This window comes from Ostrinia nubilalis, chromosome 3, assembly GCF_963855985.1.
Source record: "Ostrinia nubilalis chromosome 3, ilOstNubi1.1, whole genome shotgun sequence".
In the NCBI taxonomy this organism is placed as follows: Eukaryota; Metazoa; Arthropoda; class Insecta; order Lepidoptera; family Crambidae; genus Ostrinia; species Ostrinia nubilalis.
The window spans coordinates 17,818,078-17,842,164 of record NC_087090.1 but is presented as its reverse complement, the minus strand read 5'-3'; the positions used below and the strand labels follow the sequence as shown (position 1 = coordinate 17,842,164).

Genomic DNA, 24,087 nt, shown 5'->3' with positions numbered 1-24,087 from the left:
TGTACAAATGCTTTTAAGTTTGCTAATGATTGTTCTAGAAAGGGAAGTGGTGTTGTCACACCCCTCGATAATGAACCGTGACGGAAGTTTGGGCAGCTTCCCCGGCGGGGCATAGTTGCCACACGCCCCGCTGGCCCCTTGCATACTTCTTGAGATTGTAACTTCGGGATTGTTGCTAGTCCAACACTTAGCTGTTTGCGCATGAAAACTTTTGCTTGTGGACATTGTTTCGTGTAGAGAGATGTAGCCAGAGGAATTTAAAAGAAATTATGTATCTAAAGTCGTAAAATATTTAAGTTACTACGAGTACAGTCCGCTTCAAATACCTACTAGTTCGTGACACCTAAAGTAGCCAAAAAGTTGGCAACACGTCTTTGTTACAATTTCAATAAGGTTGTTTTGTCAATTTTTTTGGCCACTTTGGATATCACTAACTATTTTAATGCTGATTGTACATCTTGACAATCTCAGTAAAAGAAACAAATAACTCAATATAAAAGATCTTAATTGCAAAGGTAATTATTAGCAGAGACATGTAGCACGGTTCGTCTGGATTTAAATTGCGCCAGGTTGAAATATGAGCCGAGTTAAACCCAGCGGAGCACCCTCCATCAGTCACCGGGAACAATGCGCCCTTGAATTACGCCCAGGGCGGCGCCCTACAGCACATTTTTGTTCTCGTGAAGCCAATTTGGAATAACAGAGTTGCTAGTCGTCGAGTAGTCTGCGAGAAATGGTCTAGTGAGCCACGATTATATCTGTTTCGTACAAGGGGAATGATATTTTGATGACAACTACATAATAATGACAAAAATTTTGTAGATGACAAAAGTTATAGTAACTTCACCGGAATATGATATCCGGAGTGGCCTGAAATAATTTCTTGCGAGTCAATTGAAATGCCACCAGTTAAGAGTTACAAAAAACACCTATAAGCATATGCATGCCGCGAACCTTCACATGGATCGAAACATGTTTGCTAGCTCCAGTTTGAAAACGCTAACAAAATATATTTGATTCTGAACACTAGAGATAAAATGGTAAAAAAAAAAAGAGGACCCTAAATTGAACTTTTTGTGCTCCAATCAACTGCGGACAAAGCCCACAAGACAGCGGCGATCAAACGTGGCTGATCCTCTCAAGAGTCAAATGTTAGAAATTATAAAACGCTTATAATTTTTCATCGGGCAATTTCGGAGTGCTGACGGGAACATTGGTTGGCGAATCAAATCTGTTTCGGGAGCTCGTTAGGGCGCCATTGTTTGCGTCGTTTGACGTGGATTGATTTTTTCTACGGTGCGTCAGCGGTTTTATTGTCAATTTTTCAGGCAAGGTTTTGCAGCTGACGTGTTTGAACAAGGCTTTCAAGGGGTTTTTCGATTGATTTTAGTACTTCATTCTGAAAATTTTGAACTGTCACGACATCATTATTATTGAGGGAGGCCTATGTTTAGCAGTGGACATCATGTGGCTGAAAAAACATGGCAATATGACAATACTTAACATTTTACCCGTTTGTTGTTTCAAAGGTAGCTAGAATTTAAATGAATTGAAGATTACAACTCAAATCGCGTTATACTCGTACTCATTTATCAATACTACCTGTAGAATGGCTAGCATCTTATGTAAATTAAAAAATAGTTATTATACACATTCCTGCCATATTTGTCCGTTCTTTGATTTTGAACTTATGTTAGTTCTGCTTGCCACAGAGCACGGGTGCAAGGAGTTCAGATGCAAGCAGCGGGAGTTCTGCGTGAGCGCTGACCTCATGTGCGACGGCGTGGACCACTGCGCCGACGGCTCCGATGAGGACGCCGCCGCCTGCCCCGGTAAGACGCCGTCTGGCGCGGCGCCACCACCACCATCCATCGGCGAGGAGTAGACGCACCATTCACCATCATTCGGTTAAGCAGCACATCTAGATCGCTGATCAGGAGTTCACCTAACCATTAGTATACATCCACCAACTGCACCGTCAATCAATGTTTAGATGCACCTATGAGTAAGACCATTTAGCATTAATCGCTACTATCTCTACCCTGCTCTTCAGTTTTTCTGATCACACATTCCCAAAACCTATGTATGTTATGTTCTTGGTTATAGTCCTCGGTAATAATATTTCCAACTGTTCCCCAACTCACTGACCACTTTGGTTTAAAAGGTAAGTAGTTGAACACTGCTGGGAACATAGACCCTTTCCATCTGTCATGGTGTAGAATAAAACCTTTTCTGTAACGGTGGTGCAAGGAATACTTGTATAGACACTGGTCATGATACTGCAATGGTGTTCTGATTGTGTCGTATAGGGGAGACCGAAGTGAGTTGTAACAGAGGAGAGTTGTGATGTTTTCGATTTTTTGTAACTTATTATTTACTACCGATCTCGTAACAGTGCGCGTTTTTAGTTCAAGTCTCGAGCTACCAAATGCGCGCTGTTGTGAGCTGATAGTTAATAAAATGGACAGTGTCACAATGGTGCCCCCTACCTTGATTGTGACGCTGTTGTCCTGTTGGTGACGCTGTTGTCCTGCTGTGACGTGGCCTATGTGGTGCAGAGAGCGGCGGCGCCGGCGTCGGCAACGCGTGGCTGGCGCTGGGCGCGGGCGGCGCGGCGCTGGCGCTGGGCGGCGCGGGCGCCGTGCTGTGCTGCTACTGCCGCCGCCGCACCATTGCGCAGCGGACACACTTACAATGTGAGTATACACAGTTACACACACTTTTCTTCTTTCTTTTCAGGCTATGAATTTCTTGTTTGAATTTTGACATTATGGGGGGTTACTTGTCAATAATCAACCATATATTGTACTGGAATCCTATTCCGATTAATAGTTAATAGCGCGTTAGTCGGAATAGCGTTTCAATCTTTTGGATATAGGTATCTTCGGATGCGAGCCACCGAGTTCGACCAACGGGCATTCTTTTCCTTAAGCTACTGAGTTGATCATTACTTTGTTTTGCTAGAGGACGCCCCGTGCTGTGATCACGCTACGGTCTTGTGACTTCATGAACAATGATCAGCCAAATGCCCCTTCAGTCTGAATAGTTTTGTCTCTAAGTATAAGTATAAAGAGAAGTAGATAAACTTCTCTTTTTGATTAATGGGCAAGCTGTACTCTAAATCCTGATAAAACTGAAGCTATGTGGTGAAGATTGTTTTCGTTGTCCTTTTCATATTCTGCCCTTTATTTATATCATCGCGGAGAGAGACAGTGATCTTCCTTCTGCCTATCTTTGACACGGCGTGTTCATGTGATTCCAGTGCAACAAATGGCGAGCAGCAACGGCGCCGGCGCCGGCAAGCCGCTAGCCCCGGCGGGCGACACTCGGCTGCCGGGAAACTGGGCGCTCCCTGCGGGCCCGCGCGGGTACAGTGCGGCGCGCCCGGGCCGCCTGCGGGCGCGGGCGCTGCGCTGAGCGCCGCGGCCCCGCATAAGGACGAATGGTTCGTCTAGGTGAGTGACGTCACCATCATCATCATCAGACTGGGCCCGCGCGGGTACAGTGCGGCGCGCCCGGGCCGCCTGCGGGCGCGGGCGCTGCGCTGAGCGCCGCGGCCCCGCATAAGGACGAATGGTTCGTCTAGGTGAGTGACGTCACCATCATCATCATCAGACTGGGCCCGCGCGGGTACAGTGCGGCGCGCCCGGGCCGCCTGCGGGCGCGGGCGCTGCGCTGAGCGCCGCGGCCCCGCATAAGGACGAATGGTTCGTCTAGGTGAGTGACGTCACCATCATCATCATCAGACTGGGCCCGCGCGGGTACAGTGCGGCGCGCCCGGGCCGCCTGCGGGCGCGGGCGCTGCGCTGAGCGCCGCGGCCCCGCATAAGGACGAATGGTTCGTCTAGGTGAGTGACGTCACCATCATCATCATCAGACTGGGCCCGCGCGGGTACAGTGCGGCGCGCCCGGGCCGCCTGCGGGCGCGGGCGCTGCGCTGAGCGCCGCGGCCCCGCATAAGGACGAATGGTTCGTCTAGGTGAGTGACGTCACCATCATCATCATCAGACTGGGCCCGCGCGGGTACAGTGCGGCGCGCCCGGGCCGCCTGCGGGCGCGGGCGCTGCGCTGAGCGCCGCGGCCCCGCATAAGGACGAATGGTTCGTCTAGGTGAGTGACGTCACCATCATCATCATCAGACTGGGCGCGCCCGGGCCGCCTGCGGGCGCGGGCGCTGCGCTGAGCGCCGCGGCCCCGCATAAGGACGAATGGTTCGTCTAGGTGAGTGACGTCATCATCATCATCAGAATGTCTGGTCTTTACTGCAGGAGCATGACCCTCTCTTATTTGCACTTCATCCACGCATACTCTTCATTCCGATTCAGCAAAAAGATGTCCACTGCTTGCCTCCTCAATGATTTTCGCAGCGGGTATTATTGCGCTGCCCACATTTAGATGCTTTCCACGACATTCACTAGATCGTGTCGGTCCACCGAGTAGGAGGCCTGCCCACATTACGTTTCACGGTCGGAAAAATCACAATTAGGACTAGGTAGTATTGTTTCAGCAGAATAAAATATGACCTCGCCCACTCTTCCCGTGGATGGCGACTAAAGGACGAATACTTTTGCGAACATCAGTCAGACCACTTCAACCCCTCTGGACAGCATGAGGAATTCAGTTTGCTTTTCGCACATTATAGAGTATCGTACTCCTGCAGTGGAAACCACATGACCTGCTGATGAGGGTATTCCATTAACATGTTTAAATTATATGATGTCAAATTGCCGGTGAGGCTAGCAATGCAGCTACCCTCGCTCGCTTATGTTTGACAATTGGTAGGTTCAAGTTCCACTTCAGGCAGTCAATGTTCATATCATATTTGTTACCTTGGGCTTGAGTTTTGGGCTGACACTGTGTAGGTTTGTTGTCGACACGACAAGAAGAAGAGATTTGTTACCTATGTCAATGCCTAAGTTCCAGACAGCCTGTCTAGTAATAGTGTCTAGAGCCTGGTCCGTGAGCACGTAGAATCCCGTCCAATGACCCCAAGCTACCCATCCTTATCGCTCGCGCGTAATTATATTGCTGTCGCGCTCGCACACTCACTGCGGGCGCGCGTCGCACAGCAGCTTGGGGTCATTGGACGGGATTCTACGTGCTCACGGACCGGGCTTTAGTTGTGTGAATGTGCTGACATGGCCCGCTTGTTGCAGGCGGCCCGGTCGGGCCCGCAGGGCGGGGGCGCCGTACCGGCCCCCACGCCGCCGGCGGGCGGTTCTATCCGGTTATCATGTATGTACTACCTGATTTAGCGAAGGTTTTTTTAGGGAATTTTTACTCGTCTAGTGGAGGCGCGCGCGCCGCACGCTCGTGGGTGTCCAGTTTTTGGTGTTAACGATAAACGCAATGTAAATTTAAAGTATGACATTAAACATTTTTGGCTTATTGTTTGTATTATTCGGTTTTATTCCCGACTCCACGATGATTGGACCGAAGTTGTAGGCGATGGATACACGGCGCTGTTGCTCTGGGTATGCATTGACTCTAACTTTGGATCACTTTAAATATCCCTTATTTCTTTGTCTACTAAAAGCTAAGTGACTTGTAAGTGAAGTGGCTATTAGCTAAACTGCATAATTATAGCTGAATAAGGTTCGATTTGTTTGTTGATCAAACCAATTACCAAACTGTCTTTAAGTTGCCTAGGGTCTGCAGACGAAGTTTACAAAAAATTTGGTCTGTCGTTACCTCACATCACAAAAATGTTACCGCCAATTTTGACAATAAACATTTTCACTACATATTCAACAACCCCAACATTTTTACTACTCGCGCCCATACCTCACATTCCCCTTGCCTTTGTTTGTAGGTACGACAGAAACTATTTCTGCGAGCCGAAAACTAGTAAGTACCTCCAAAATCCATTAAAAACATTTTTATAAAAAGGGCCACGCCATAGAAACCCTGCATAAAGACCTATAGAGGAGATCAATGACTAAGCGTATTCATAGAAAATTGCCTATTTCGGGATTGGGAGTCGGTAGGTGTGAAAAACATTTCTATAGAGTTCCTAGAGGAATGAGGCTGTTTACATGAGAATGTTAGGTTCAATTTGGAACGTATTTAAAGGTACATAGCATCTACAAATGAAGAGCTAACTTTGCCTATCAACATTGCCGGATTATGACTAGTTGTGTCTTAAAATGTCACAGACCGAAATCTTCATGGTCAGGTCAGTCTTTTTATTAGTATCTTGGATGCAGCTTTGCTTCAAAAAGGAATTCACAGATTGCTTTTAATGGTTCAAAATATGTAAAACAGAATTAGTGCAAAATATGTAAAAAAGAAAAAGTTACTAAGCAGAGCCATATGCCTACATTGTCGACATTCCACCAGCTCGCACTAAGCGTTTCGACGACTCGTTTATAATGCGAACAGCTAGGGACTGGAATTCACTGCCTGCTGCTGTATTTCCTGAACACTATAATCCGGGCGTTTTTAAGGCGAGAGTGAATAGATAGGCACTTACAGGGCAGATATGTACCATCCTAGACTGCATATCACTTAACATCAGGTGCGATTGCGGTCAAATACCTGCCTTCTCCAGCATAAAAAAATGTTTTCATTGAGGCTTACCTGAGTCATACACCTGACATACTTACCTACAGTGTTGGATCCCGGGCCGGGATGGGACCCCTTGCTTAATTCGACCCAATTGGAGAGAGGCCGCGGTAGTATTACGATGTTTTCAATTAACAATTTGTTAACAAAGGGTTTCGTAATTAAGACACCGGTTACACACTTGTTCTGTTAAAATATAAAAACCTCGCCTCACCATTTTATTTCAGAAAAAATAATTATCTTCTGTACGATATTGATAGGATTTAACTTTATTTTCTTTGCAAAATTTTCATGTAGCTAAATAACCAAGAGCATGAAATTGGTGAAAATTGCTAACGAGCCGAGAGTAATAATTATAAAATGTACAATTACTGTAATCTTCTTAGACCCTACTGAGGAGCTTTCATAAGCAAAAACACTTACTTACTTTAGGGCACAGTTGGATGCGGTTGGCGGCCTGAGGTGGTCGGAAAAACGTCCACAGTTTCGTAGGTAAGTTCTTCGTAAGTATTAATGTTACTTATTTGGTAATTTACTTGTTTGTGAGACAACACTAAGTCCTAAAATTATGACGTCCAAAGAGACCACGGTGCCTAATTTTGAATTTTTTTTATTAGAGATAACAAACAATTTTATTGTACATATTTAACAAAATTTCAATTGAGAAGAAGACTAGTGCCCGTTTTTACCACCAATCCCTAATTCTCAAGTGACCCCTACGGTAACACATAACAGGAATTTTGTTTTCATAGGGGTCACTTAATAATTTGGGATTGATGGTGAAAACGGGTATATATAATATCTCTACCATTCCTGTTTGCTTATCTGAAAAATAATTACATCTAATATAGTTTCAGATTATGTTACTATTTTTTATTTAATTTACAAGAATAATAATTATGACGAATTTACAACTTATTGCATTCATGCAAAACATGGAGATGTTGTTTTCCAAAATAATAGTAAGAAAATTCGGACTTACAGCGCCATCTGTTGCCGACTTAAAGCAACTTCAAAAGTACTTTGGATTGAAAATGAAATTGTAGCCCATTCAGATTATTTTTTTTCAATATAAGTAGGTTAAAAATGGGTTAACCTATTGACTACATCAATGATGAAAAACAGTTATCTAAGGATCGGTACAACACGCGGCGTAGGCAAGTTTATTTTCCCTCCCTGCGCCATCCAGCAGTTGTCTCCGAGATTGATTGATGTGTCCCGCCCGAACTGATTAATGTACACGGCAGGGACACTCGCTAAGCCACTTCCGAGGATTCTGTACACCACATGAAGATTTATTACAATTTTCAGGTGTGGGTAAGCCATTTTGCATGTATGAAGGTATCTATTATCTTATGCTAAATTTTAATAAAATTAGGTCACCTGCATGATCTAATTATAAACTTCAAGGACTAAACTTATACTTATTATGAAAACGTATCATTATAAATAAACTACTAATAGCCCGAAAAATGTCCGAGTTTTTAAACACACATTATACATATTTAAATAATATTATTAATTTGATGATTTAATGTTAAAATAATTTATTTTCAGAAAAATGAATAGCAATATTTAATTGAAAAGAACGGGTGATGCATGTTTGTAATTTTTAAAAGCTTCAAAAATTCCTCTGTAATAAAGTTGTTACAGCGCCATCTGTTGGTTTCCCGCAGAACTACATACTTGCAAGTAAAGCTTGGATGTTTTCAGCAGTAGTTTCGAGCTTTCGCCGCTACGAACCTTTCGAGGCTTGAAGCGGCAATACTTTTTGATAAAACAAAAAACAGCAGAAACAATTTTCAGTTACCCTCCAATCATTGTAATTACAAAATTATCAACGCAATTAAATCTACTTTAGTGCGACTCGGCGATGATTGCGGGTTTAGTTACAGCTTTTTGTTCTAAAGCTTTTTGTTGCAAGCTCTGCCGGTCGACTCAAAGCTCGTTTCGTTGTTCGGCACTTCGGCAGTTGCCGCTAGACCGTCGTCGGGGTTGCGTGTCGTTGCCCTCCAAAAGTTCGCGTCGATCTAATTTTCGCGTGACTGATAAAAAGTAGCGTGTGACATTCAATTGTTTTTGTGTTTGAATTTAGAATTGTGTTCGTTATTTGAAATTTTGACAGACGTGTGTTTGTGTTTTACAAGTTTTACAAGAAGTTTTTAGTGCTATCGCGGCGTTAGTGTTGGTTTGTTTGTTGTGATGCGTGGTGCGGTGTGATGGTGGCAGGATGAGGTGGTGGGTGCTGTTGATGGTGGCGGCTGCCGTCGCCGGTAAGAAGAAGCATCGGCATCATAAACCTGGTAAGTTTTCATTCGTACTAAATCTGATGACTATTTGATGATGGTTTACCCCTTCTACCTGCATAATATCTTCTTTCTTTTTAATGACAATACTGCTTATTACTTTATAAAGAAGGCTACGTTTGTATGTTTTTATCTTTTGTGTACAAGGAGATACCTACATAATATAATACATTAGGCCAATAAGGGGCCGCCAATCAATCGCTAGTTATGTAGGTAGGTAAGGAAATTTTAAACCCATAGCCTAAGGTACCTACATAAAACATAATGATAACAATATTCCAGGATTTCCGAATCAAGCCTACTTAACTTTAGAGTCTAAATATCTAATAGGTAACCTACCACCCATTGTAACGATAATTGTGAAAAGCAATCGTAATCATTTGACAGTTCATAACGTAAGTAAGTTAAACAAAGCGTTTGACAGAATAATCGTACGTTATGAACTGTCAAATGATAACGATTGCTTTACACAATTCCACCTCTGTACCTCTAGTAGGAAAAACTTTCGAGTTCGTTTCGTTGCGTATTCAAAGTGTCATCGAAAAATTTTGTATGAAAAATTAAACAGCGCCCCCTAGGGCGGCTATAATATAGGGGGCGCTGTTTAATTTTTCATACAAAATTTTTCGATGACACTTTGAATACGCAACGAAACGAACTCGAAAGTTTTTCCTACTAGAGGTACTGGTCTGGCTACTGGTTAGACTTTTTTATTTTCATATCCTACCTACCCACTTAACTTACAAGAAAATCTAAAGAAAAAAAGTAAGTTTGAAATGTTTGCATGGAAGGTAGATTAGGTAGGTAGTGTGTAATGTATGGACTTTCCTTCTGTGACAAGCGATTCAGATACAGGAAGGGAGAACGGCCTTTATTAAGGTAGGTACCTTCTACCAATTTGTGAGCTAACCGCGTTTATTGCCAAGGGGGGGTATAAATTACATATTCTAGAAAACTAATCAAGATCTCGCAACAGTTCTTATTTAAATTAGTCACGTAGTACAGAGATTACAGCGTTAAGTCTAGCTGGTCGCTTGGCGAGGACTTGGCCATATTTGGAGCGGGCCGGCTGATTGTGCGCGCCAAGTTGCGTGATTCAGACCCCGTGATTGGCAGCCACAGGTGCCTACCTACCATTTACCTGAGTATCTACTTGCCTACCTTAAATTACGGAAGATAGCGCGGTTTTTGTTTTAGTAATGATGTAATCAAGGCAAAAAGTATGGTCGAGCCGAATTCTTTTGATGGGCTGTCAAAAAAAAATTAGTATAAACATACCTACCTACCTAACACGCGTAAAATATGTTTTCCTCACTGATAACAAAATATTTTATGAAGAGAAAACTTTTCATATTTTATTGGGTTAACTTAGACATTAATTGAACCTAGGCAATATTACTTAACTTGGGCATGCTCAAGTAGATTTAATTATATTCAGATGGTTATTAAGACTTGCATTAATGCTAATAATTTCTCAAACATAATCATTACTTAACCAACTAAAATTATATTTTATTCAAATGTCCACAACGGGAATAACTATTTGCCCGCAAAGTCGTAAGTCGTCCGGCGCATTCCTGGAAGAGATCGATGCGAAGAATGCGCCGAAACGTGATGACGTCACTCGATACCCTCGCTTCCCGGTCAGCTCACTGGCTCTTCAAGCTGGTTCTACACTGTAAGCTAGGCTATGTGACGCTATTCCATGCGATATACGCATCCGAAACGTGATGACGTCACTCGATACCCTCGCTTCCCGGTCAGCTCACTGGCTCCTCATGCCGGCTTCATACTGTAAGCTAGGCTATGTGACGCTATTCCATGCGATATACGCATCCGAAACGTGATATCGTCACTCGATACCTTCGCTTCCCGGTCAGCTCACTGGCTCTTCAAGCTGGCTCTATAAGATAAGCTATGCTATGTGACGCTATGTCGTGCGATATACGCATCCGAAACGTGATGACGTCACTCGATACCCTCGCTTCCCGGTCAGCTCACTGGCTCTTCAAGCTGGCTCCATACTGTAAGCTAGGCTGTGTGACGCTATGGCATGATTAATCCCAACTTAACAGTTTTATAGCCATAAAAGTTGGCTCAAGCGTAACTACCTATTTTTTGAAGAAGTGACTCTGGATTCTTCTACAGACACATTTTTGGGGTAAAAACCTTTCCTTTAATGAAATGAAGTTAAGAACTAGGCTTTTAAATGGTAATATAGTATATTAATATTGGTGGGAAGTGGGGATGCATACGTTTGAAAGTGCTTGTCGCGGGTGGGTCGATTTTTATGATGACCAGTGTATTTATTGTATGACAACTGTTTCAAAATAAGTATGGCTATTGCACTTCATTGGTCATCAGGCCTAACGCAGCGGGCCTGGATTCAATTACCGCGGTGTTTACAAACATATTGGATTCATTAATTCGTCAAACACACATCACGAATTTGGTTTTAGTTTCCGTTTCATTTCGTTTATTTTTGTTTGTTTTAAAGCGGTTTATTTTGTGTTAAAAACCGGCTTCGATTACATGAATTAACTACAACCGCACAACGGTAAAACTACAAATGCATGACATTTGTTAAACCATCTCATTTTCTCTTGTGATTTATCTAAAGAAGAAATCTCAATTGGCTAAAACCGTCAACGAGTCTAGTGCGCTCATACAGATTCTGTAATAGAAAATTAAATTATTGATAGCTAGGTAAAAGTAAATAAAAAACACGAAGGAATCGGAATAGCATTTGTTTACCCACCTCTGTCATCCCGTCGTCTGGCGTGATTCCGGCAAACGAGGGATACGCACCCCGGGGCTAAATTTAGCTCGCCTGGACGCTGCTGCCGACACAGACGGCTGCAGGACTAGGGCCGATAGAGATGCTGCTATTTATTATTTAACTTAGCACCAAACTCCATTTTCAAAGTTGCACTGCACTATTTAAAAAGTATGGTCACACAATATTAATACATACAAGTAGGTACTACGCTTGACATTCCATCATAACAATAAGCCGTTGTGCTAGTGAGATTTTAATCTACGTTTATGTATTGTTATAAAACGCTGACAAAGTTGGCTGGAATGAGCGTTATTTCTTCCAATCGGTTGGTGGTAGAGCAAGTAAAAGTTGCGACATGTAAATGTTGAGCCCAAGGATCTTTAAAAAAAAATAATAGTTCTGTAAAACCATATCTTCTGTCTTAATTTCAACCTTATAAGAAAGTAGGAACTCTACTTCCTACTGGAATTGAGATCCGACACCGAGGGAGACGTTAATTGAGACGTATTTTTCTACAGTTTTTACAGAAGTTTTCTTATCCCCTTTCTTATGCAAACCACTTACTTCCCCTTAACCTATGTCAAAGATGCAAACGGAATATTAATTCCGAAAATCTGGCTTCCTTAACCGAATGGTCCAGTAAAACGGAACACATGTGATCGCACCACGAGCGATTATTCCGCGGCTGCAGCACGTGTTGCCGGATTGAGCTAATGCGGTGGACAGTACATAAACAGTTTAGCGGCGCGTGCGCAGCCTGTAGGGCTGGCGATACTCACTTTGTAGAGGAGTTATGAGAGTGAAAAGTAAGAAACTTGGTGGAGTTTCATGACTTCGTGTGCTTTTAGTGTGATCGTATTTATGTCGTGTGGCTCATTCACACTTATAAAAGCATCAGGCTTTGATTGGTCTATGCTATGTCATTTGAGAAACAGAAAAAATTCACACATTGGAACCTTTTGTTGAAGTCGGTTAAAAATTGTGTATTTTTTCCCATTTTGGTTGATAGATCGGCCAGGATAGACCAGTCAGTCAGGACCACTGATTATTACACAAAATAAGTAATGAATGAAAGATTTAGCCAAATTATTTTATTTGATTGTAAGCGGCCCTAGGTGGATGCGCCTGCGCCGAGCGTGGCGGTATTTATAACGCGGTCCGCGGGAGATAAAAATGACACGACAATAATGACAGTGAGTGATTACTCCACATACAATTGCTCTGTTTTATGGCATTGTGGCTTGCAGTTATAATAATTAAATTGAGTTACTACTGTCGACTTCTCCAGACTATCATCATCATCATCATCATTTCAGCCACAGGACGTCCACTGCTGAACATAGGCCTCCCCCAATGCTTTCCATGTTGATCGATTGGTAGCGGCCTGCGTCCAGCGCTTCCCTGCTACCTTTACGATGTCGTCGGTCCACCTTGTAGGTGGACGTCCCACGCTGCGTTTTCCGGTACGCGGCCTCCATTCCAGAACCTTTCTGCCCCATCGGCCGTCAGTTCTGCGTACTATGTGCCCTGCCCATTGCCACTTCAGCTTGCTAATACGTCGGGCTATGTCAGCGACTTTGGTTCGTTTACGGATCTCCTCATTTCATCCAGACTATACTCTCTATAGAATAAATACTTGTACTTGGTAAAGTACACAGAATACGTGGGCTTAGAATGAATTTTATTTAACTAACCAAAACTGTTGAACGAATCAGTTTAACTTTAAAATGTTTTTTTTTTTACTAACAAGAGCGTCACCAAAGCTTATTACTCTTGCTCAATTCAAAAATATTTAACGACAAAAAATCAACTATTCATGGTTAAATTGTCATTGAGTATTGTTTGAACTATATTTTGAGGTGCCAAAAATGTGTATTGTATTACCTTTACTACCTCTAACGGCACCACTCATTGAAAGGTACTACTTTATTATGAAACTTGTGACATGACGAGTAGTTTAATGACCGCTGATAAAATCGCCCTTATTGCTATAGGCTTTGTCAACTTTGACTGCGACAGTCGTGCTATAGGTGTCGATAGCGTGTTTGGTACCGGGCGCGGGCAGGTAGACCCTTCGTGGAAGGTTTGTTTCACGCGATTAGGCAAGGGATGGCCGAGCCTACCTGGTACCTGCTCGCTAGATGTGAGCATATCTGATGTCCATTCTCAGGTGATTACTTATCTATTAGGTCAATGACCGGCGCTAAGTCACGTGACTTTTCTGCATTTATTGCAGAGTGCAGACCAAAAATTACATTGACAACATTTGGGTTTGCTTGCGATGGTTGATAAGAATTATTATGAGGCACTTTTGAGTCGTCCGAATAAATGGTCAGTCATCACATCATTTGAAGTAGCAAAAAATTGATCTTAATGACTTTTGGCAGGTATGTGAACCCTTTTCGGAATTCCATTTCTTTTCGAAAGCCATTCTTAGAAAAACTATTTGATTTTTAATTGAAAAGTGTGGCAATTTCACACTAAAGTTAGTTTTTTATTATTCAAAATGTATAACGTAATTTACACCTTTGTCCTTTACGCATTTTTTTACGCAATAGCGTAGAATCTTTTAGTATATCAGATTCTCCTGACTAAGTAGGAGCTTTAGACTGACTGGTCCAGCAATGACTTCCTGCTGATAATGATGATTATGATCTTACACTACTCTCAAAGGTGATCTACCAAGCTACTTTACCAACAACATCGTTTTACAAGCGGCCCCGTTATTTATTAACACTACAGGTTTGATTCCCGCCGGTATCTGTCAATCCACAGGCGACAGTTATGCGATATCGCTTACAGCCGATATTTCGCAGCAATAAGAGCAGCTGTCAGCCGTAATGCGCGGGCGCAGCGCTCGACGCGATGGACGTCCGAACAGTACCTCTAGCATGAACAACTTTCGTATTCGACCAAATTCGATACTCAACCTTCGAATTAAACGATAACGTGACAGTTTTGATTCTTAAAATAAGTTTCGTGCAACCTCATACAAAGTTCACTTTACGATACGTTCACAAGGGCGCTGTTGTAGTTTTCGTCTAAATCTTTTGATGGCGATTCGATAACGCAAACGATTCGTACTCGAAAGTTTTTCGTGCTAGCCGTACTGAAATCAATGCGCCGTAATTTGGCTCGATTCAACGTTAAAAGGTGATATTCGATTTCGTGTGATCGCGATCTGGCATTTTGAGATCGTGCATCAAGAGTTTGTAATGGATAATGTTAATGGATTTCCCTTTTTTTTTCAATTTACTGACATAGGCGTGAGACGTCCATCCACAAGGTGGACCGACGACATCATAAAGGTAGCAGGAAGGCGGTGGACGCAGGCCGCTACCAACCGGGCAACATGGAAAGCATTGGGGGAGGCCTATGTTCAGCAGTGGACGTCCTATGGCTGAGATGATGATGATGATGATGAACATAGGTAATATTATGCCAACGCAACATCTTAGATCACCTTATCTTACAAGATTAACGGTTTAGTTACATTTTGATGAATATTTTAAGGCAGTGGGAATATTAATCCCACCATATTTTTTATCCATATTCGCTTTTTCTAAGGACCAAAAAATATATGAAAAATATGAACTTTTTTCCCTTATTACAAAATGTTAGACTTTTTTAATTGACCCTGGTTTAAATTGACATTTAGTATGGAAAAGTCATTTTAAACCAGAGTTCGTCCCGGGTTTAACTTTTTGTAAGGCCCTTTATGCCTGTTAAAATAGTATCACTAATTTTTATACCATATTCAAGATCCTACAAAGTTTAACTAGGGCCAGTGTCCCTAATAGTATCGTGATAGACAAGTTGTCTTAACATGTCCAGCGGGACACAAATGGAATCTGGAGGAGTGGGACAGATTATTGTAACGGCATCGTTATTGGAATGCCAGCCTCACGCGCAGGCGCATATGCCCAAGCAAGCCTAGGCCGAGGGCACACGAAGATTTTTCTTTAAAAACTATTATTTTTCTATAAGTTATTATTTGTAACCCTCTTATCAACTGAGGACGACGAAAAGGTAGCCCTAGAACTGAATCTCTTGTTGAGTATCGGTATCCCTTATATTAAGTACCTTTATGAGATGTTTCACTCAGATACATTCGTCCAAAAGTTAAGTTAAATTAAATCTACAGGGTGGAATTTTGTAATGCCACCTGGAGGGAAAGTACTCTTAATATTGTAGATAGAAAAATTTTCTCAAAGAAAAGATTTCTTTATTTTTGAAAAGAAATAGAACTGCATTCAAAGAATTCCAAAAATTTGCTTGCCACACCCGGAAATCGAACCAACTAAAATCTGTTAAAAATTACACCATGTATTTTTATTACATCGATCGTTAGAGTTAAGCATAAGGATGAAATCTCTCTAACAAACTTGATAAATCAAGGAAAACCATGAAATCTTAAATTATTTTAATAATTTTACAGAAAATTGTATGCTATGGAAGTGAATTTTCGAAAAAATTTCGTAAATCTTTTAATGCACTTCTCTTTTTTTTTCAATAAAAAAGGAATGTTATCTTTCAGTAAAATTTTCTATCTAAAGTATTAAGACTTTCCCTCCAGGTGGCATTACAAAATTCCACCCTATATAGATGTCGAAAATGTCCTTGTAAATAACAAAGAGCAATAAAACACAGATTCACACAAAACAAATGTGTATAAAATGTGATCACAACAGCTTATTTTACTTCACACCTTTCCCTTTGTGGTCGGTGATTGTGGTCGAAAGATATTTGTTGTGGCTTCTTTGATCGATCAATGAATTGTAAAACCCAAAAGTCCTGTCGCCTTTCAAAAACTATTCGAGTGTAATCATCTATTGTGACATTTTGTCATTCATTCTGAAAGTATTATTTTCGAATTTAAAAGTCACTCGTGTGTATCCGGCTTTAAAGTAATTCTAGGAAGTAACAGCGATTGTTGGACGAATCTGTCCATAAGTTGCGGGTTTTATTACTTCGATTTGAGGTTGCGAATTGGACGTTTGTAATAACAGCAGATTACTGTGGTAGAACCAGTCAAAATATAGTAATACTGATGCACTAAAAGTGCAATATAGAGTTTATAAAAATAGTATCTTTTAAATGCAATAGCAAAGTCTGAAAATAAAGTTCGAAAACTTCGCTTAGCTGGTTCGCCAAGTTCGAAAACTTCGCTTATGAAGTCATTAAAGATCATAATTTTATTATTTGCCCGAAACCTGCAGTCTAACGTTCTGCTGTCTCCGGTTGCTCAATGGACCGAAAGTAGGGGGAACAAATAGTACGAGAGACTTACACGAAGGGGGGAGGGACGCCGGCACCGATATAGAGCTGTCAGACCACCCACCACAGAAGATTCTAAATCGCGACCATTGCCGACCCATTGCGAACTTTACGCAAATGCCAGCAGAGCTCAAAATAGAACGGCCGTCGGTCAGGAGATGCGCGCGTTAGGAACAGCGCACACTGTTGAATCACCGGTCACTTACCCTCGCGACGTTAGAAAATATATTTTCAGATGAAATAGTTACTGGCGAATTTAATGACCATATAATATCGCTGGCCTACAAAACTGTTATATTATGATTATTTTACATTATGTTCGTTTATTAGTAATTCAATTAGTTAAAGGAAATCATATTTTAAACACATGACAATTTGACTCTACCGGAAGCTCGTAAGTTACCTAATTGCGTACCTATTTATTATTAAATCCGTTAATGTGGAAAGAACTTTATTTAATTATTTTCACCATGATTTGTCGTGAATCGTGATTGTGCATCGAGTTTATTTCTTAAGCATAATTATAAGACTAGGTTTTTGTTAGATAAAAAGCACTTAATTGCTCGTACAATTAATTACAGCTTACTCCACATTTTAGAAACGTTTTTAAGTAGTTATTAAAACCTCTTCTCCTTCAACTAAGAAGATATTAATTAACATTAACATTATAAATACAAAAAGCCTAACTTTAACATTAACTAGTTTCTACAATATGGGTCAACTGCATTCTGTTTTAATAGTTCTGCGTAATCATTAGCACTTCTTGTGTTGTTGATAAATCCTTGTGTCTACTGTTTGCCACTTCTTACAACATCTAAGTACAGAATTAATTTTAATATGAATAAATTACATTCAATTATATCTGGCAAATAATAAAAGGCCACGCTGCAATAACGTGACGATAATAATTATAAGGCACTAAAAACTCATAGAACTCATTTTATTTTTGCAAGTAGGCTTTTAAAAAGCACTTTCACACGTCCCAGTATTAACCCTACCACTGCTTCAGGACAATAAATGGGCCAGTGCTGAGAAGACGCAGCGCAAGAAACTCAGTCACTGTCACTAAGCACCCTTTTTCGCAAGACAGACCATAATCCCGTATTTACAACATCATACATTACTTTTACTTACTGGAAAAATAAAACGAAAATTGATGGAAATGGCGCCGACTTCCAGACTCCGCAATGAAATGCAAGGCAGTGATGTGCGTTAGTTGTATTTCGAAGAAGTCAATAGTTAGGTAGAGTGCTTAAAAGTGCTGATTTTCATTAACAGAACACCTAATTCTGCTTGAAATTGTCTAATTACCTTTGCACTGTCTCTAATGAAAATTAAAACACGTCCTCTAGTCGCGTCCTTCGAATCTCTACACCAAAAGCCTGGGTCAAACAGATTGCAGTGTGACTGAACTCTCTACGGCCGAGTAACGAAATTAAAAACACTCGTAATTGTGCCAAAAGTGAATCCGTCCCAAATCGAAGCAGTGAGAATAGTGACAGTGAATCACTGTTCCCGTTTGACGGAGTTATTATTAGCTCTACAATGGCTGACAGACTGGCTGTCGCGTTGGGAACTCAAGTAGAGATGTTTTCAAGCTTTTGAGAAACATAACTTGAAATCTGCTTTGTTTGTTGCATGAATGGCTCCATCATCAGTTGTTAGCACAAATAAGACAATGGAAACCACATTGTTTCCTGCAAACTCTCTAAGCTCTACAATATTTAAAATTAGCTATGGTTTTATCTTTATGATCGCTTTTGATAGCCATGGTATGGATGTATGGATGTAAAAGTCGATATTGCTAAATATTACTTGCATCATTTTCTAAGTTCTCTTAGGTAAACCAGACAGTAAATTGAAGTAGTTTTATCAATCTGTATTGAAATAAAACAGACGAAGTGTAGTGTCTGTGTACCTTCCTGTCTAGCATCTTCTTTTGTGTTAATAGTTCTTCATTCGTGCAGGGTTTGGGCACAAATTGCATTCCAGTAGCATCACCTGCCTAGCTGTTAAGATGCCAATAATATTTGCGGCGAAATCGCTCGAAAAACGCATGTAAATTAAAATTCAATCAGGGAAAGTCTTGTTAAACTTAAACAGCATTAACTTCGCACCTCCGCCAGTGTGTTAGTAAACAATTACGCCGAATGCGTTATGATAAACAAGCGAATATCGCGCACGTTACAAGCTCATTATGTTAGCGCCCGTCCGTCAGGAGCGACTGGCCGCGGAACCGGTTGGGACAACGAACTATTCTGGAATCGCTCATTTTGTACATCGACACTTTTGTTGTAGGACTCTACATTGTACAGTTGCAATGAAGATCTAAATGAGTCATATAAAATGTCGCGATATGACTCGTATTTTATCTTATAACTTCTAAGCTCTCCTTGTTGAATAAGAAAAATTACAATAATAATATTGTACGGTATATCATTATCAGTATCAATATCAGTAGTCATAAGTGATCATCAATAAACTCTCTATCTCTCAATCAAGCAATCTATCATTGAAGATGTCCCTTACAAATATTTTGTCTCTATTAAAAGTAGGTACCTGTGTATAAATTTTTTTTACACATTCCACCAACAACGCTGCCATTTAGACGTGATTGTGTAGAATTTTAAACTCATTCTGTCTGAAAATTTACAACGGTAAGCTGTTTTTTTAACCATTAACGATTACCTAATCAGACCCCAAGACCCTATAACTGACCCCAAATACTAGAAATCATTTTACAGAATGAAAACTTCTCATAGGTTTCTTTCTCTATCATTCTTTAGTAGCTCGATCTCCAGAATAGCCCCCCACCCCAATTATCTCAGCGTTCCTGCAGCTCCTAATTAGCTGGAGGCCGCGTTTTCCCGCTGCGCCCGAGTGTGTAATCTCCATACATTTTGTATGGCCGCGCGGCCTGTGCGAGGGAGTGCGCACGCGCATGGCACTGGTCGAGACGCAGAATCGGAATTCTTTGAGGTTTCTTGGGACGACGTTCTTTGACATCTTTGAAATTTAATAAAACTGTATGTTGTTGGCTTATCTACACTAATGTTATAAAGAGGAAAACTTTGTTTGTTTGTAATGAATAGGCTCAAAAACTACTGGAGCGTTTTTAAAAATTCTTTCACTATTCGAAAGCTACATTATTCACGAGTAACATAGGCTAAATTTTATTTTGGAAAAAAATAGGCGGGTCCACTTTAGGCTATAATTATGTAGTCCACGCGGGCGAAGCCGCGGACGGAAAACTAGTTTATGTATAATTTTGATCATGATACAAAGACAGGTTTAGTTTATAAACAAAACAATTGATTTTATGCCAGTAACGTAGATTCAAATTGTACTTAGCAGTAAAGCAATTAGGCAATCAACTTAAATGCAAAAATGGGTTTATACATATAAGCTTTTGAAAATTAAACGTTTTTTTTTTTACATCGTACCTGCTTATAATTGTAATTTACAGTCTGGAGTTTCAAATTGTCATAATACACAGTTGATACTATTGCGTTGCGGTGCTTCACACCGAAATTAATGTTGTTGCATTCTATTCCTAACTGTAATTTTTGACCCCTCAATTCCCATGGGCTGAGGCTTATCGACACAAAGTGGATCACGCATGTAACGACAAGTGCCAGTCCAGTTCTCAGGCGTGGACACACAATGGGTGCATCGTGCTTGCATACCAGAGCTTTTGGGGTACAATTTGACAACGGACGAATGGTTCAAGTTAGAAGCTTGAACGATATTATATTGTTTGTTAATGTTCTCTTACTGAAAATATTCCAGTGAAATAAATTTGAAACTGACTTATTCGTACAATTAATTCCGCCTAATCTACGAATAAAAGACAAAAGAATCTGAGTCTTTAATTCCATGTTTTATGTTGCACTTGCGCTTAGGGCCTTAGGCATACGTATAACGTACCTGAAGATAAATAAAGTTTATTTGTACAACAGTTATTCATTATCAAACTCTATGAACGATCAGTCATCAGTGGCAAATTTAACTACGTTAGCTTTGTGCTAGAATAGCCACGTTTAACTGTATTATCTTTGTGGCAACGCCGTTCTCTACATCCACTTGTCTACCTATTTTATTATTTGTGATATTTCGTTATGTCATTTTGGTTTCCATTCGGTTCTACCTTGCACCAAACCCGAAAACCGGCGAATGTTTAGCGAGCAAACAGATCGCACGGTCGTGCGGGCTGCGTGTGGTCACCGGCTTGTGCAGCTCATTACCAAAATTGCCTGATATTGTTGTTCTTTTAGTTTTACTTACACGCTAAGGTGGCAAAGGTGTACTTTATTTACAGAGCACTATTAAAAATCAAGGCAAGTTTTGAACTGAAATACCAGAACCGCCTCTGTGGTCTAGTGGCAAGACCACCTGCTTCAGACGCAGAGGTCCCGGGTTCGATTCCCAGTGGGGGCAGATTTTTCTGCTCGGTTTGGTTGGTGGTAGGACTTGTTCTAAGTCCGCCTGGCTAGCTACCACCATCTTACCTAAGTCTGTTGCCATAACAACAATGTTAACAGCATTGTTGTGTTCCGGCAGTTAGAAGTAAGATAGCCAGTTCCTCCGTGGTTGAGGATTCCGGGTGAAGCTCGCTTCCACCTTCGGCCTGATCGTCACTTACCATCAGGTGAGATACAGGCCAAGAGCTTCCTCGTTGTGGATAAAAAAAAAATACCAGAAAGGATGACCAGATCTAATTCCTATTCGGATGAAACGCCGCGAGGGCAAGGATGGATCGAAGAAAGTATAGTTTTCTAAATTGTCACGAGTTCACGAGTGCTGAGAGACGCCTCCGGCTGAAGTCTTTGTCTGGTACTTAATTCACAATGCAAGGATTCATTTCTTTCGAGGAAATTACGATTGTATACTATCTGATGCACATAAATGTTTTTTGAATCTACGATTTGTCAGATAAAGGGGACAAACTTTAGCCACTGACTAGTCAGATATACTTACTAATTTTATTTGTCTAATGCCCATTTTCACCATCAGTCCCTAATTTTTAAGTGACCCCTATGGTAACACTTAACAGGAATTTTGTTTTCATAGGGGTCACTTAAAAATTAGGGATTGATGGTGAAAGCGGGCATAAGGCTGTTGTATCTTGGATCCCTACCTTGGGAGATCAAAGGTTCCAAAAGAACGTGAAGACCGATAGAGCCGAGCTCAGTCACTGTCAGATTTAACTGTCCGTTTGCGGGGTTTCCTTCGCGTCCCGTCTACACTGCCCACTAATCCGCCCTAATCCAGTTACGACTGGATTCCGCCTGTTTTGTAACACAAATCTTAATAAATTACCACGCAAAGTTGTTGCGATATTAAAGAATTAACTTTTGGAAGCAGATCTTTATTGCATAATAATCATTTCGGCTATAGTTTTGTTAAACTAATAGTTTCTTTGAAAAATCAGACTATTTTTAAAAAAATTGGCACCTTAATACAATTTGGGTACACCTTCCTTTAACCAAATTTTTACTTAGTGTAATCAACTCGTTAACTTTAAAGTGTCACTCGTTAAGTTGTCAAGCATTTAGTTAATTATCAATTAACTCCATGAAATATAGGGTCGGTAAGAGTAAAATATCTTTCCTGAAGTTAACACCGGCTGTAAAATAGCAAGCGTTTTTATATGGGTGTGTTTTATCAACCACGACGATTTGTAGAGTTAAGAAAAGTAAAACTGGTAAAATACAATGTTGTAGTACTCTTTAAACGTGCCCGTTCAGCTGCAACCTTATCGCTATCAGATAAAGGTAACGGACTTATGTAAAGTATGTGTAAGTTACAAAATAATAATATCATTAGTGACAAAACTAGCACTTAAATTAACGAAACTTTCTCCGAACTTGGCTGGCTCACTACCGGCCCACTAGATAAATAAGTAACGGATAACGTTAATATTTACGATATTATTTTTCAAAATAAATCACGACACACTAATAACAAAGATAAAATCTTCGCGCCGGCCAACAATAAGAGAAAAAGTAATTAAACATTTTGTACGTCTCTCTGTCACCACTAGGTTTTCTTTAGATTAACGAGTGCGCACATCAAGGGAATATCAACCTTAGGCAACAAATCTTATGTTTCAGAATGAGTAGTGTGTTAGTCGTATAATAGTTGTATCTTGTAAGAGTAGAAAATTTATTGCGCCGCTTTGTGGCGGGCGTCGTAAAATTAGATGAAATCAACGCGGTGATTCGTCATTAGACAAGAAGCTTATTGTGGATAGATTTATTTGAAAGGACATACATCCTCATGATAAGCCAGTTTCATTTCAGAGAGCCCCTTCAAGAAGATGCAATACCTAGTAGCTGCCTGTTTCCAATTTATGAAACTCGCCTTTTAATTGACCCTAAAACCCCAAGATAGAGAGCTCTACTCTCTAAACATAAGACCATAGAGTTCAACTGATCACTACTTGTTTTTGGATCAAACTCAAAATGTTATGTCCCAGTCAGAGGTCATGCCTGCATGGTAGTGTATTGAGTATCCATGTCAGCATTAAACCAGGCTTCTTTCTCGTCATGAGTGGACAGAGCCCAATAAAATAGTGTATCGCTCGTAAAATTTTACGACTGATCGATCTACAATCGAGAAACTATGGTTTACGTGCCACTGACAGTGACTCACTATCCTCCGTAACAGAAAATGCATTAAACTTGAACTTATTATGTCTTCATAGCACTGCATGCATCGGGAACAAGGTCATGATTCACTGGTGACGTAAGAGGTCGTTCGCTTCTACAGAGATGTTAGTTATTTTAATGCCCCACGTTTACTGTGCGGTTAGTTAGTGTTGACGTTAATGAACAGTTAAAAGTTACATTTCCGTCGGTTTGTGACTTGGTCTCCTTCCCTGTGGTCAAGCATTTCATTCAAGTACTTTTTACTTCAATTTAGTTACATAAAGCTAACTTCTTCTGCATCCTGGTGTCAAGACTATAATCCACAAAGTCGTCTATGACATTGACAGATATGTCAAAATCCACCAATCATGCAGCATTTGGACCTGGCGTCTACGTATTGCCATCTGGCGGATTTTTCAATCGCGAAAACCCTCATTGAACTGGACGGTGCAAAATGTCGATGCTATTTTGGACAATCAGATATCTATAAGCAGGTGCACATACGTCCCTG

At 40.9% G+C, this 24,087-nt stretch overlaps 1 protein-coding gene and 1 long non-coding RNA gene across 2 annotated transcripts in view; both read left to right on the top strand.

The window, feature by feature from the left end:
• The window catches only part of LOC135088106 (uncharacterized), a 58,172-nt gene extending 54,721 nt beyond the window's left edge, over positions 1–3,451 (top strand). The window contains exons 4-6 of the mRNA XM_063982995.1: positions 1,713–1,832; positions 2,559–2,696; positions 3,263–3,451. Coding sequence (XP_063839065.1) covers positions 1,713–1,832; positions 2,559–2,696; positions 3,263–3,417 — 413 coding nt within the window. The 3' untranslated portion in view covers positions 3,418–3,451. The remainder of the gene's footprint in view (positions 1–1,712; positions 1,833–2,558; positions 2,697–3,262) is intronic.
• Positions 3,452–4,022: 571 nt separating this feature from the next.
• Positions 4,023–5,388, top strand: LOC135088111 (uncharacterized). Its single transcript, XR_010260960.1, has 2 exons — positions 4,023–4,221; positions 5,157–5,388. It is a non-coding gene; the product is annotated as an uncharacterized LOC135088111 (long non-coding RNA).
• Positions 5,389–24,087: the final 18,699 nt, after the last annotated feature.